The 15,486-nt window shown below is 37.1% G+C and overlaps 1 protein-coding gene across 3 annotated transcripts; it reads right to left on the reverse strand.

Annotated features, from left to right (window-relative positions):
- Positions 1–143: 143 nt before the first annotated feature.
- LOC132133533 (zinc finger protein 800-like) lies at positions 144–12,010 on the reverse strand. Of its 3 annotated transcripts, XM_059546402.1 has the most exons (6): positions 11,525–12,009; positions 8,709–8,856; positions 5,762–5,857; positions 5,360–5,503; positions 3,137–4,877; positions 144–1,323 (listed from the first exon to the last, which is right to left on the reverse strand). In XM_059546402.1, coding segments are annotated over exons 2-6 (2,109 nt in total). In that variant the 5' UTR covers positions 8,836–8,856; positions 11,525–12,009; the 3' UTR covers positions 144–1,322. The 3 variants fall into 3 exon arrangements, with proteins under 3 accessions (XP_059402385.1, XP_059402382.1, XP_059402383.1); XM_059546399.1 differs by lacking the exon at positions 144–1,323 and having other exon boundaries at positions 3,133–4,877; positions 11,525–12,010; XM_059546400.1 differs by lacking the exons at positions 144–1,323; positions 11,525–12,009 and having other exon boundaries at positions 3,133–4,877; positions 8,709–8,879.
- Positions 12,011–15,486: the final 3,476 nt, after the last annotated feature.

Here is a 15,486-nt window from a genome sequence, read left to right on the forward strand (position 1 = left end):
TGCATCAGTCCAAAAGAAGATAAACAAAAAGCCCCCATCCATAATTTATTTTTATTTTTTTTAAAGTGTCTCACACAGCTCTGAGGGGTGAACAAAGGCCTTCTGTAGTGAATCGATGCGTTTTTCTAAGAAAAATATCCATATTCAAAACTTAAAAATCACTTTAATGTAGCTTGTGCCAACAGTTGAACATGAAACCAGTTCAGAGAGGATGACGTATGATGTCGGCATGTCACTAGATAAATAGGAAATATATAATATACAAGGAAAGTTGACAAAAAATGTGTTTGTTATCTTTATTTAAACAAAAAAAATCCTACTGCAAGCAAGAATATACCAGGATTTTGCAAATAAAAAGGAGTGTGCATTATCAGAATGGATCTAGATTTTGGCATTTGGATAAAGCCCTATTGTACACAAACAAAAGGTTTAATTAAGGCATTCTGCATGCACCCCAATTAAAAGAAATTGTACTCTTTACTTGGTCAAAAGCTTCATTAGAACTATTTATACTTGAAAGCAATGATGAGAGCCATCTACTAAAACTTTAAAATTATTTTCTCATTAGCTTTAGTTAGTAGGCTACCAAACTAAACAAATACAGTAGTACTCTATTTTATTTTAGTCACAGTTGCAACCTTTCATTAAAGACAAACACAAAGTTTAAGCAGTTTAAAAAAACAAAAAAAAAACAATCTGGGCTCTCAATTAAGACACAACCTGAGCAGCTTAATATGTAGGCTTCGACTTAAAGGGTAGAAGAAATAGAAGTACATTTCTAACATTTCGAACAAATAGCAGCATTTCAATCCATAGTTGATTAGAGAGTTGATCACATGGCAGGAAAATATGAAGCAGAGTTACATTAATGTATCTACTTATGAATATTTAACATTAGTTAGACATGCTGTACATATACAAAGCAACCTCCTATGTCTGTCCATTGTCCATTTATGAAACATTCTTTGTGTATTTTTAAACTGAGGGAATACAAAAAATAGTGGTATATTCAGTTTACAAATTAATCAAAATTCATTTTGAGAGTTTTTTTTTTTTTTGTAATCAGTCAAACTCATTCAAAATCAATCAAAAACCAATCACCTTTTATGGGGTGCATACCATGTATTTTACAACAGCGCCATCCAGAGTAAAAAGCTGGAATAACATTTTTGGTGCACTTGTCTTATTCAACTTCTTTATGAAAAGGTTATCCTCTGCCTTCTACCCAGAAATCTGTCCATATCACTTCCTCTTCTTTCACATGGAGATAAAGTCATCCATGGAGTCCAGTGCAAATGTGCTACGTATTCAGAGAAAAACAGTCTAAATGGACAGAAAGAAAACAAAAAAAACTTTATTTCCTTCTACATTCTTCAAACAATTGTCCTTTACTGAGATTAAAGGTTTGGAATAACAGGAGTGTGTTTTTTATTTGTAGGTGAACCATCACTTTAAGGAAATGGGCATTTACAAAAACTCGCAAACATCCCTATTCTGTGGACAAAACCACTGGAGGCTGCCAGAAGTATAAATGTTCAGGCCAAAACATGTAAAAGTTCACCTCATCTACATATCTGTTACAGAAACAGAAGATGGGAAATCCCTCTCAGATATTATCTGTACCAAATGAATTTCAATTACAGACTAATTCCAAATACAGTGACCTTAGAGACTTTGAGCATGTAATGAGAAAAATAAGCACTAGCTTGGATAACAAAAAGAATATCTGAAACCAAATGTGCCCAATTTGGATCCCTAGAGACCAAGTTTAAGAAATGAAACTAAATCTTTATACTTTCTGAAGAAAATGTCAGTACTGCTTGCCAATGCAAAACCTGCCGTAGTAATGCTAGGTTGAATTTGAGTGGTTGCTTACTGACCAAACTTCTTTATACTATCTTTATACTTTATAGAGTCTTAATACTATGGTTTAAAGCAGAGTTCCTCAAATGCGACTCTAGGGTATTCTGGGTGCTTAATGTGGTCTTGCTAAGTGGCTACTTGTCCAAGTCAACAACAACCTCAAATCTGTATGATACCCTGGTCCCTTAGGTATGGCTCAGGTCCCTTTTTCAATACAAGTCTAAGGGAATTTTTCCCACCTTTTTTATAAGCCCAATTGCTTTAAAAAGTAATAACACACCACAAAACAACACACAATGTGGGATTCCAATAACGCAAAGAGAGTTACAACCAAAAGTTTAATGCTTAGAGTTAGGGGATTAAAGCTTGCCTTAGCAAGCAATGATAGTTATCTTAATATATTTATATATAATATCTATAATATCTAATATCTATAAGCAACACTCCACTTTTTTTGAAAATAGGCTCATTTTCCAACTCCCCTAGAGTTAAACAGTTGAGTTTTACCATTTTCAAATCCATTCAGCCGATCTCCGGGTCTGGCGGCAGCACATTTAGCTTAGCTTAGCATAGATCATTGAATCTGATTAGATCGTTAACATCTCGCTCAAAAATGATCAAAGAGTTTTTATATTTTTCTTATTTAAAACTTGACTCTTCTGTAGTTACATTGTGTACTTAGACGGAAAATGAAAAGTTGCAATTTTCTAGGCCGATATGGCTAGGAACTATACTCTAATTCCGGCGTAATAATCAAGGATTCGCTGCCGCACCATGGGTGATGCAGCACCTGAAAATAGACCCCAGTTTGTTTGTGTAGCTGCAGCAATAGCAGATTTGCTGGGGACTTTTTTCAGACGCTGCATAATATCATTGCGCCTGCTGCACCCATGGTATGGCAGCGAAGTTCCTTGATTATTACGCCGGAATTAGAGTATAGTTCCTAGCCATATCGGCCTAGAAAATTGCAACTTTTCATTTTCCGTCTAAGTACACAATGTAACTACAGAAGAGTGAAGTTTTAAATAAGAAAAATATAAAAACTCTTTGATCATTTTTGAGCGAGATGTTAACGATCTAATCAGATTCAATGATCTATGCTAAGCTAAGCTAAAAGTGCTACCGCCAGATCTGGAGATCAGCTGAATGGATTCGAAAACGGTAAAGCTTAACTGTTTAACTCTAGGGGAGTTGGAAAATGAGCCTATTTTCAAAAAAAGTAGAGTGCTCCTTTAAGATGCTTTTTGAATGCCATTACAGAGGCGCAACCTACCAAATGAGGGCCTTTGATCGAGTGCTTCTTCCTTGTAATTTGTCCCCACTTGCGATGGCAGTCCTGTGTCTCCGCCTGTGCGTCTCAAGGTAGACCTTTTTGGCAAATGCCCGGCCACACATATCGCATGCGTGAAGGGAAAAGTTTTTCGTTACCCTAACCTCCGTGCAGGTCTCCTGGCTTCTGGTGATGGGTGGCCCCTTGATAACATTATGACTGCGAGTGACATGTGGGTTCTTGGATGCTTGAAGGTTCTTGTCTTGTCTATTTTGTGTAAGCGGAGACTCGAGTTTGACTGCGTTAAGTGATGTTAGAGCTGAATGCTTTCGAGTGTTAGGAGATGTTGGGGATTCTTGTTTCTTTGCTTTGGAAGATACAAGAGGATCTTGTTGACAGCTTTTAGGAGAAGGTGGAGGGTCTTGTGTTTTATGTTTCCCACTACCCTCTTCTTTTGTTTTCTTGTTTGCACTGTTCAAGACTGCATCAGCTGGTTTCTTGACTGCATGGTTCTCCAAGGCAGGCATAACCTTAGCCAGATAGCGTGATGACTTCTTGTGCACCACTGTGATATGGCGGATGACGTCGCGCTTTCGGCGTGACTCGTATCTGCAGATGGGGCATCGGTAAAACTTGATGTAGATGCTGTCGTTTCCATCCGTGTGCAGTTCGGCAATGTGCTTGCCCAGGTTCTGACTGGTACTGAACTGACGTTTACACAACCAGCAGTAGATCCTCTTAAAGTCAAAACTCACACCATGGTTTCCATCATCTTCTGAAGCTTTCGAGATAGACTCTTTCTTTGGGTAAACCTTATCTATTCTCTTGTGCTTCATTTTGGCCTTCTGAGAGCCGTTTTCTAGAATGGGCATCTTATGGACGATTCGCATGTGCCGTCTAAGCATTAGTTGGGAGCTGTACTTGCGTTTGCACAGCTTGCAGCGACAATTTGTCAGGTTGTACTTTGTCTTATCTTGCTTCAGAGGAGAGCTTGGTGCTTTCGCTGGTGAAGGAGGATGAGTGTCAAGTAAAAGTGGCTGGCCTGGTCTTGTGGCAATATCTGGTGTGATCAAATCCCGCTTCAAACCACGGTGGACCTCGTCAAAGTGGCGACGAACATTGGCCTTGGTGGCAAAGGACTTTTTGCACACTGGGCAACTCTTCCCAGGAGAAGTTGGTGGTTCAATGGGATGCTTGTCCTTCACCATAGACAGCAGGCTGGTAGGCACTGTGCGCGTCTCTGTAAATTTGCGTAACTCCTCCATCCTCTGCCAGTGCATCTTCCGGCAGTGCCGTCGTACGCTGCGTCTAGAGCTGAAGTCTTTTCCACAGAGGCAGCAAGAGATCCTCATCTCCTTTACCTCAGAGGCAGCACTCTCCTCTTCTTCCTCCCCTTCTACTGGCTCAATCTTTATTTGCTCTTCGCAGCTCTGACCTTCTTTAGCAGGTGGTTCTTCAGGTTCTGTTTCCATCTGGTCTTCAAAATCTGACTGTTGGACCTTTTTGGGTGCCAAAATAGATTTGTGGCGATTTTTCTTCTCAGGTACCGGGATCATAGTCTGGGGTGTATGAGCAGGGTTTTCTGGCATGTCCTGAATTTCCACCAGTGCCACATGTTGGAACATTGCATTGGGGTTGGTCTCAATGGGCTCCAGCTGAATAACATGTTTTTCTTGTTCTTTTTGTGGATAAATGGCTTGAAGAAGATCTTTGATGGCTTGGCTCTGCCCACCTTGTGATGGCTCTGCAGAAAGTAATAGCATCACAAAATAATAATCTTATTAATAGCATTATTATATTCATGGTCCCAACTGAGTACAAATTTGAACTACAGAAAAATGTTTTTGTGCTTGTCCATGAAAACCCGTTGTCACAAAACTATGGTATTGTGAGTGATTTCCAGGGTAATGCTAAGAAGTTACTAGGCCATTGATAGTTAGACTCTTGAGTGTTCTACTTTTCTTCTTCTGTGCAACATATTTAGAAAAATGTCATTCTTTTTTGTCCATACAGTGAGAGACAACATGGTTGAATATGTTTTTGGATTCTTCAAAATATCTTCATTTTGTTTTCTGCAGGAAAAATAAAGCCTTGCAGGATTTGAACAACACCAAGGTAAGCAAAGACTTACTTATATGCCTGAAGTCTAGATTTCATTGTTCACCAGGAAGAAAATCATATGTCTGATCCCTTTAAAAATCAGAGCACTTAAATGGATATACAAACCATCTGATTGAGGTTGTCGGGAAAAGCAGTAGAGCTCCTTGTGAGTGACTAGATTTGGAAGACCACGGAACAGACTTCGACAGATTTTGCACTCAAATATGGTGTCAACCTCCTTTAGCAGCATGTGTTTGAGTTGAGCTGTGCCTGCAAGAACAGCACATATTGAAAGCAAGCAGTTATCATTAGGAAATAATGAATTTGTATTTTTTTGTTTTTATGTGAGAATAATCACATTGGCCCAAAATCTCAATCATAGATTTCAACTTTGTCTTTTGGCATAGCAGTTTGCTTTGAGTAAGAACAGAAAATGGCTTGACGCTGACAAAAGTTCATACCTGGTGAATAAAAGAAGTCTACATGAAATGTATTTACTGAATAATCTAAGTTCTGTGATTAAAGTACCTGAGCGAAAACACTCAATGATTTGATGAATTCCTGACTTGGAGGTCTGGAGCTGCTGCTGAAGCAGGGGTGGATCACCAGACTCAACTAAAAGAACTAAAACAGAAAACAACACTTTAGATTATGCTTTATGTAAAACAGTTCTCACATAAATCTTCTGTTTAAGTTCCAACATTTGGGAATGAGGACAGCAAATGGTTTCAATCTGCTGTGTAAAATAAGGGGTGAAAGTAGGGAAAGCAACCCCATGGTAGCTGGTCAGAAATAAAGGGGACTGCCAAGCCATGGAAATACTGACCCTCCTGCACAGCCTGAACTCCACTTCCTCCATCACAAAGAGGACACCATGTCTCCTTTTGGTTTCACACCCCAAGAACTTTACAATTGCAACCGGGATGCATTTCTATCTTTCATTTACATTTTAAATTTAATTAAACCTACACTACTCCAACTCTACTATTTGCTCGCCTACACATGATACCAACTTTAGTGCATGACAGCAAGATGGATTACACACACACAGACCCTGGATAATAATTATAAGAATGAAAGCAATGCTGAATAATTGCATTTTAAATGTCATTAATGCAAATGTACAAAAAAAATGAATAAAGTAGAATTATAACGTAAAGGCAGTTGAATCTTGAGGAAATCTTTGAATAAAAAAAATAAACTGAAAATCGAGTTTGTATTAATTTTTACAAAAATAATGGTATATAATTCCAATGAATAAACAAATAAATAAAGCATTCATAGCTAGTTCATAACAGCAATGAATCTATGTATGGCATTCTTGCCTTAAGGCTTTCAAATAAACCAGAATTGTGTAAATCAAAAAAAAAAAAAAATTGTCTAAATAAAACTACTCAGTGTTAAGTTATCAGAGACGTGTCCAATAAAGACTGGAGGGAAGTGAGACCAGAACCGTGGCCAGGAAAAAATTAAATAGTAGATCTATTTCCCCATGGACACAACACAAGCATTTTTTGGTTTGCAACACTTCATCATTCTTTTGGATACCTGCAAGACAATCATTGTTCCTTCAGGCAACTCTACACTATCCTGATAAGTAGAGATCTCAACTTTGTTATTTTTTTCCATGGACATCTACCAAATGATCTGCACCTGGTAAAACCGTTTAATCTAAGGGGACTTCTGTAAGTTACACCTTCTCATCTGACACCAGGTGTCTGAAAGTTCATGAGCATTTTACTCATCAGAATTGAGTGATGGAAACGCTGAATTTTGAATTAAAAAAAAGTGTTTATGCTCACTTGAGGTGGTTTTTGTACGAAAAAGGGCTAATGCGAATAATGGGAGATGGAAATGCATTTTGCAAATAAACTCCTCCAAGCGAATCGAAAAAGAAATGTGACTGTGCTATGAACAGTTAATCCTGACTAACCAGCGGACCGATCTCATTCCACAGCATCTGAAATGTTGTTATATGGTCATTTGGAAATGTCCGAGCAAAGTCTGTCATCAAGGTATTTCTGTATAATTGCCTCTTAGCACTGTTAAACGACTACGTTCCCAAACAGCAGCATCCACCTCCAAAAGCAATAACCACATATAATTGGGGTTACTGAGGTGTAATTTTAATAAAGTAATTTATTATATAGGAAAAGTATTATATTCAGAAGCTTCTCCTACTTTTCTTAGTGATGTATAGTGCCAGTTTATCGGGAAGTGATGATTTTGTTCTCTTTTACTCGTTGGAATGGAAACGGTTGCTTTTTCGCAAATGTTTTGTGCGATATTCCAATTTTGCACACAATTTAAATGTGCAACTTTGGATGGAAACCCAGCTAGTGATAATATGTGAGAATATTACACTTTACATTCAAACTAAACAAGCTATTTAAATATTTGTGTTTTTTCCCCAATTTAAATTAACTTCACATTTAAATATTTAAATACTTTCCACATTTCCCATTAGTGGGGAAATTTTACTATAATACATTAGTTGTCAAAGTGGAAAGTAGAAAAGTTAGTAAATGCTAGTTTAAATTAAAGAAAATTTTACACTTATAGACAACAATTGCTTATAGAATATTTGACTTTTTTTTTTTAAATACCCCAAATAGCCATTTATTCATTTATTTCCTCTTGTTTTTACACCACAAAGCTAAAACAATACAATGCGGCTCAAACAAATCTTTTTGCATTAAAAATCCATCCTGATTATTTTCTACAAGCAGGATTCTACTGCTTTCAACTTTTATCTGGTCTGCATCTCACTATCAGCCAGTATATAATGTGACCCTCTCTGCTTCAGAACAGTTTGTCTTTATGTATGCCCATAAATTACTATAAAGACAAACAACTCCAGGTCACTGAAATTAGCAGCCCTGTAGAACACAAATAACAACCCGCTGAGCTAGAAATCGTATTCCAGCATTGATAATTATGGAAATATGTGGTAAACACATTGGAATGTGATTGTTACATTAACAACCAAGTCGCATTTCATTTAAATCGAACTACATTGATAGATCTCTGCAGTAAATGCATAGAGAAGGCATAAATCTTGATTTCACAATGCACATGGGTTGGCAACTACCTCTGATTATGAACAGATATCGGCAAAAGTGGATAACATCGGATTATCAAAATACATCCAAACCATGAAAGTCAACATGAAACCAGCTTTCGCAACTAATTTTACTTTTGTAATGAGATGAATTTCTGAGTGCAAAAGGATATTCAACAAGAAAAAAATAGTTTATTTGATGTTATCCATTTGGGATTGATTGGATATTGAAAAGTGGATGCTGCATACCAAAATTCTGCCAAAAATAAGAGTGATTTGTTAAATCAGCCTGAAAGGAAAGATGTTTTATCCACTTTGGATTAACTTGCACTGAAAAAATCTTGCACAATAAGGCTAGGAATGTGTATTTAAAAAGGAAACTTTAAAATTGACTTTAAGGTGCTGAGTTCCTACCTGGATTTTTGCCACAAGGCTCTTGAGGGGTTTCTGTTGTTTGGCAACAGCAGGCCTGAAGTGTCTCAGTCTGGCAGCATTTGTCACTAGTCTGGCTTCCCTGATCTGCGCTGTTAGTAGCCTCCATCTCAGAGGCCTCTTTTATGAACTTAAAAGACAAATCACAAAGTTAATCAGTGAAGCTGTTTCTTCTCAATGCTTTTGATAGAGCAATGATTTCATTCCCACATACCTCCCAAAATGGCAACAAGTTCTCCATCAACACAACTAGAAATGTAAAAATTGTATACACAGAACTAGAAATATTTGCTAGTAATAAGTCCACAATGGTCGTTTATGCAGGTGTTGACAAAGACAAACAGATATTACTGTCGCTGTGATGACCGTGTGATGATGAAGACCTTTCAGCCGCACATTTACCAAGGAAATAAATCTCAAGATGAGGCATAACTGCTATGTGCTAAAAAGGACAAAACAACATGAATAATGGAAATGTCTGTCATGCATCAAATGTAATCACCCAGTTGTAATGGAAAGGAGAATGTGAGACAACAGGACAAACTGAAATGAGATAGCATCACAGCGTTTTTTTACTATATTGGACATTTGACAAAATCATGTCGACATGAAATATTGAAATGTTAATCAAATTAATATAACTACATAAAATGTAGATTACTCCCATTGCATACAAACATCTGATAGATCTGTTCAGTTTAACATACACTGTAAATCAGAAATTTTCTTATGGTCTATTTAACATCTGATAAGAATTGTCCTATAGACCTGTACTGCAGATGAGCGAACGCTCTAAAAAAATACATCTTGCAGATGTAAATGCAGACGTCAAATAAACACCTCCGTAATGTACATTACATGCTGTCAGGGCAGTGACTTCTACAAAACCCTTTAGATTCCAACCAGCAAAAACAGACAACTACACATGTCTGAGTGGAAATAAGCAAATGATCCTCATTTACTAACAAAAAAGTACAATGGTCACTATAGCTTGTGGCAAAATACTGTATCAATGTACTATAGTTAGTATGTCACTACAGTAAAACTGTGCCTTAAAAAAATGAATGCTTAAGAAAATAATAAATGCAACAGACTGTAGCTTAACATTTACATACATTAACATTTAATGTTAATATTTAGTTTCTTTTAAATACTTATTTTTTTAGTTTTTGCATTCATTGAAATAGCACAGCGGTGGGACAAGTACTTGACTTTTCGTGTCAGCCATCTCTTTACAGTCGTATCTGTAAGTAGCAGCTATAGTGACTGGTATTTGGGCGGAAACTTGAAGTTACCATGGTAAAAGGTTTTCAGTGATGTGCTTCGGTGTGTTCCGTTGTTTTAATGGAACCCGTTTGCTCCTAAAAGCGAATATTTAAAAGGTTTGTTGTGATTGTGAAGGACATAACTTACACCTGACCGCCCAAACATTCAAGAGGCAGGAAGTAGCGAGCGGTGCACGAGAGAGCACGTGTCCGTGGACAACCGTACAAATAAACATAATTATGCTTCACAATAACCGCGTTCGTTCGTGCTTTTATATGACGCAGTCCAGCTGATGGCAGGCAAATGTGTTCGAGACGAGTCATACTGTGGTTGACAAATCAATAAGTCGCGTTTACGTCTTACTATCTGTGTAGACTCGTGCCTGAACAAGTACTTGGCAAACTTCATAACAATTGAAGAAATACCAATAACACTACAGCGTGAATTCTGCGTGCGATAGCACGCGTATCAACAGAGAACGACTTGAAAAGACCATCACCACCCAAAAGCATCAGAGACATTTGGCCACGTGACCGGAAAAATAATATTTTAAAATGATAGACACAAGATATGTGCCGGTCCCTCCTGAAGCTTTGGAATTAAACGCGTTATAGCCATTAAAATCATTATTAATGATCTTTTAGATAATAATACACTAAAATCTAGATCGTACGGTTGTTTAGAATTACGTGGTCAAGCGAGCACATCCACCAAACAAAAACATCATCATTTTATATCACGTTTTTACAAATAGATCCATTAACATATAGTAAAAGAATAAATTCGCACTTTTAGAGTTTAAAAATTTACCTACTTCTTTAAAAATACACTGAAAAATCACAAGACCCCTTCAAAACACACGGGGACCACAAGGGGCCAAATGTGAAAGAACAACGTAAAAAGTTGATACCCAAATGCAGCAGTGACAGTCTCCAGATTGAAGCGAATATATCCAACTGGGACGTCTGGTTGTCAATGATAGACATATTAACACCAGTTCACACGTTTGACTGACTTATGATGGAAGATTGAGGATGCAAGTGTGCGCGAACGCGCGAATTAAGCCATCGCCAGCACGAGCATCACCAAGTCCACAGTTGCTAAAAAGAGGCATGTGACCACTAAAGAGAGACTGAATCCTGGACTATCCCTCGGATAACACCGGAAACCGTGCGTTTGCGTTATTCGTGGCTATCTGTGTGGTTCTCAAACCTGTTGGAAAAGCAATGGTTTGCGTTCTCCCCTATGCGCAATCTAGACACGTCGTGGCGCATACACGATTTATTTAGCCAAACCGTTTTAAAATGTAAGTGCAGGTTATATCGCCAGGATCTTTTCGAATATTCGGGCTATTTAGCGTTTTCGTGAAGCAATTTGCATCGCTCCATTATTCTGTAAATCTCTTTTACACGGTTACATTGTCAGGCCAAATCTCCTCTATCGCGGACCACAATGGCCCAGATTAACTTGATGGATAAGGAGAGCTCATGTGCAGAATGGAGCTTTAAAGCGACATAAGGACGGATGCTTACCAGGGAGTGTGCGGCGTAAAGGCGGGCTGACGCGAGAGTCTGATACAAAAGACGACGTTGCCACTAACTTGCACTGCTTTCCGAGCCCAAACCCAACAAAAAATGAAATCGCGTCCAAAAAGAGTCACAAACCGAACACATTCGAGAGGGTTTGCGCGATCACAGGGCACGTCTGAATGAGAAAGTGCTGCGCTTTGCGGAGCTGTGCCATGATCTTCCCGAAGCCGCTTTGGCGCACAAGTCTGGTGACCCTTCCGCCTTTACGCGTTCGCTCCTCTTCGGGGTTTTGTTATGAAGTGCCATATTCACTCTCAAGTAGGCCCGTGGACTGCTCTATCCCTGCGGACAGTCGTGGCGAGTCCGAATCAACTCTCGTTCTAATTTAGGCGCTCGGAACAAGTGCGTTTTCCCCGGTTGCACAGCCAGCACGAACGGTGACGCCATTTTCTGTTAAGAACAACCATGCTCGCGCAGGATAGGAAAGACTGGTCCGCTGCACGATTCCGGGCCCGAGTGGGCAACTCCCGCGGTCGAAATCAACCGAGATGTGTTCGTGGAGTTCCTACCTTTTGGAAAAACGTAGGTTTTCGAGTTAAGATGGTCGGACGCGGTCCGGAGGTGGTTCCTCTCGTCTCTCGCGCTGACGCTGCCCTCTCGGAAGCTGTCTTTGTGCACCGCGAGAACCTCTCGGCGGAGAAGCGGCTGTTGCGCAAAGGTGCAATGGATGTTCAAGACCACCGAAATGTGGCACCCGATGTTGTCGCCGGGTTGGTGCTTCACATCTGACCCCACGCAACCCGTGCCACTAAATGAGGAAATTAACGATCCGTTTTTATTTCGCACACCCAAATGAAACCGTTGCGAATGCACCATTTCCAAATCCAAATGTAAGCCAAACGAGTCTTTCTTTTGGAGATTAAGACGGCGAGGCAATTTATGGAAAATATTAAAAAGACTTTACACACATATCTTTCCCAAATCATATTATAATGATATTTTAACTTTATTTGAATTAATTTATTAGGGATTCTTTAATTACAGAAACTTTTTGCTACTTGAAATCTTGAAAAACTTCTTCAAGGTATGTTTGTTAAAAATGTAAAACTGGAATAAAGGTCCTGAAATAATGTCAGGCCTTAATCAACCTTCAAGCATATTTTGTTGCTGTGGATTTTTTATTTTGTTGTGATAAGACATTTTTCACTTTTTGTCCAAAAAAATCGAATAAAAGTAAATCAAATAAGACTTGCTAGCACAATAAGTGAGTAAGCAGCTTTGGATTTTTGAATGAGTAAGCAAATTGATTGTTTCTGAATTAAAATACTGAAATATTAATCAGTTTTTGTGAAGATAAATCTACTCTCACATATTTTTGTAAAAGTTTAAAATTAATGACATTTCTGTTCTCCTAAATTTATGTCACTTATTAACATCATAACCCAGTTTATTTTTTGGTTCCTTGATAATTAAATTGTACATATGAATTTAAGTTTTTAAGTATATGTTATTAAGAAAAAGCGAAATTTAGAAGGTAAGTTATGATGTCTGTGTAAGAAACATGCCCAAATAGAGAAACTGTGGCAAATGGAGCATTTCAATGATCTCAAAAATTAGGAAAAATTAAAGAAGCAAAATACAGTATATACTGTAATTTTAAAGTAGGTATAATTCTATTCAAATCATTTTCCCCCCATTATTATTATTATTTAAAACCATTAGGGACAGAATATTATTCCTAAATGAAGAATTACCTTTATAGTTTTTATTATCAATTAATTGTATGCCATGACAGTTTGCAATTTTAGCATTTACAAGAATTAAGTCAGAAATATAACTTAGCAGTGGCCTACTCATTGTGACACTGTAAAAGTAACACTGAAAGGACATTACAACTATTCATAACTGAGCGAACACACCTTCATGTGTTCCCAAACTTCAACTTTTGCCACCAGAATTAGCATGCCATTGTTCTTCCCATTGAACCGTTAATGTAAGCAGTTCTCTGTCACTATCTCCACTGTGCATCTGCATTCTGTTAGTGTAATTACTAACAGGTTTGTTTGGGCAGACTGGTGTCCAATGATAAATGTAGACTAGTTAAAGGTATCAAACCAAACGGCATCTGCAAGGAAGTACTGCTTATCATTAACTTCAATTTTACTAGTATATTTACAATTTAAACACCAAGTGATTTTTAATGGATGTATGAAATCAGTTTAGATAGGTGTAGTTCATCATCATGATCCACACTCTCAAAAAGAAATGGATTCAAAAGTGTGTATTCTCAGCAATGCCATTGAAGAAGCATTTTTGGTTCCCCAGAGAACCTGTCAGTGAACAGTTTTAAAATAACTTTTTTTGTTTCTTAGTGTGAAAAACATTTTAATAATCTAAATAACTTTTTCCCCCCTATAAAGAACCTGTTGAAAGATCCATGGAAAGGTTTCATAGATTTAAAAGGTTCTTCACTGAACCAGATAACAATAAAGAACCTTATTTTGAGTGCGCTGATGGCAACAACATAGTGTTACTATACTTTAGATGTTTACTTTGCACTGCATATATGTTGATTTATCATTTTAAACCTATACCAAGTTTGTGGCTTACGCAGTCAGTCTGATTATCAGAAATATCTTTACCATGCTATTTATAACTGTTAAAGCAACACAAATTATTTCACAGAAGTTAAGTTTTGTACATTTTTGTACATTCATTCACTATATTCAGTGCACTTTCAGTACAGGCAGGAATGCCATGTGACATATACTTATTAATTTTCTAAAGTTGTATTTGACACAGAATGTTGATTTTGGGGTGAACGTCACCTTCACTTGAACATACTGAGTACCAGATTTTCCTTGTCCATCCAGTATCCAAATAGCTTTAACATTACACCTAGACAACATGGGGCCAATATAATTTGTTTTGTATTGCATGTTGTTATCACCTTTTAAAAATGTTTAAAATAATTGTGATATAATGGGATGGCATCATTTCAGTTCTGTAAAGGTTAAAAAACTTGCATAAAAGCTCATGTAAAAATAAAACCCATGTTCATAATGTATGAAATAAGTCACAAGGTCAGTAAGTGGGTAAAATGTATAATTGCATCAAGAGCTTTCATATGTGAGGTCAACTCGCTCAAACTGTAATACTGAGTCTGTCATGAATTATTCAGCATCACTGCATTAATATGGAGGCTAAATCTCTGTGTTACAAAATTTATTTCTGCTTTGTTGATTTGTTTAGATTTTAATTTTATTACAGTTGTTTTCTGGTATTTTCATATATTAGGAAAATAAAATTCTCATACAAATAAAAAAATAGTTGAATAATTTATATATATATATATATTTATAATTATTAAAATATATTTCTTATAAATAATAAAAATGTAAAAATACATTTTGAATGCTGTATTTCACGGAATCTCAAATAAAACACTTTTATTTTTGTGTCAAGGTGGGGAAAACATTTAGCATTGTTACACTTTCATTAAACATGATAATTAAGTCATGTTGGCTGGTTTTTATTCTTGGCAATTTAAGGTGAAAATTTGTCCAAAAATGAAAACTGACATCTTATTGACTTCCATAGTACGGAAAAATATACTATGGAAGTCGATGGAGACCATCAACTGTTTGGTTACCAACATTCTTCAAAATATATTCTTTTGTGTTCATCAGAAGAAATGAATTCATAGAGGTTTGAAAAAACTTGAGGCTGACTAATGACAGATTTTTCATTTCTGGGTGAACTGTCCCTTTAAGATTTAACTCTAGGGACATTTGGTCTTCACAAAATCTGACCCACACATAGGACGGGTTCAAACTGAAAGGGCAAGACATTTATGAAATGGTGAAATGTGTGAAGATGCTCAGTTAACATTAGTTACTTGTTTAAAACCATTTATTTATAGATGCATACATATGTACTGTTTCATATAAATCATTAAAAAAGCA

The sequence above is a fragment of the Carassius carassius genome, chromosome 50, assembly GCF_963082965.1.
Source record: "Carassius carassius chromosome 50, fCarCar2.1, whole genome shotgun sequence".
Taxonomy (NCBI): Eukaryota; Metazoa; Chordata; class Actinopteri; order Cypriniformes; family Cyprinidae; genus Carassius; species Carassius carassius.

Coding starts and splice junctions, on each gene's coding strand:
- LOC132133533 (XM_059546399.1), bottom strand. CDS start 8,835: ATGGAGGCTACTAACAGCGCAGATCAGGGAAGCCAGACTAGTGACAAA. Junction 5,504..5,761: donor CATTGAGTGTTTTCGCTCAG/GTACTTTAATCA, acceptor CTGTTCTTGCAG/GCACAGCTCAACTCAAACAC. Junction 4,878..5,359: donor CCGACAACCTCAATCAGATG/GTTTGTATATCC, acceptor TACTTTCTGCAG/AGCCATCACAAGGTGGGCAG.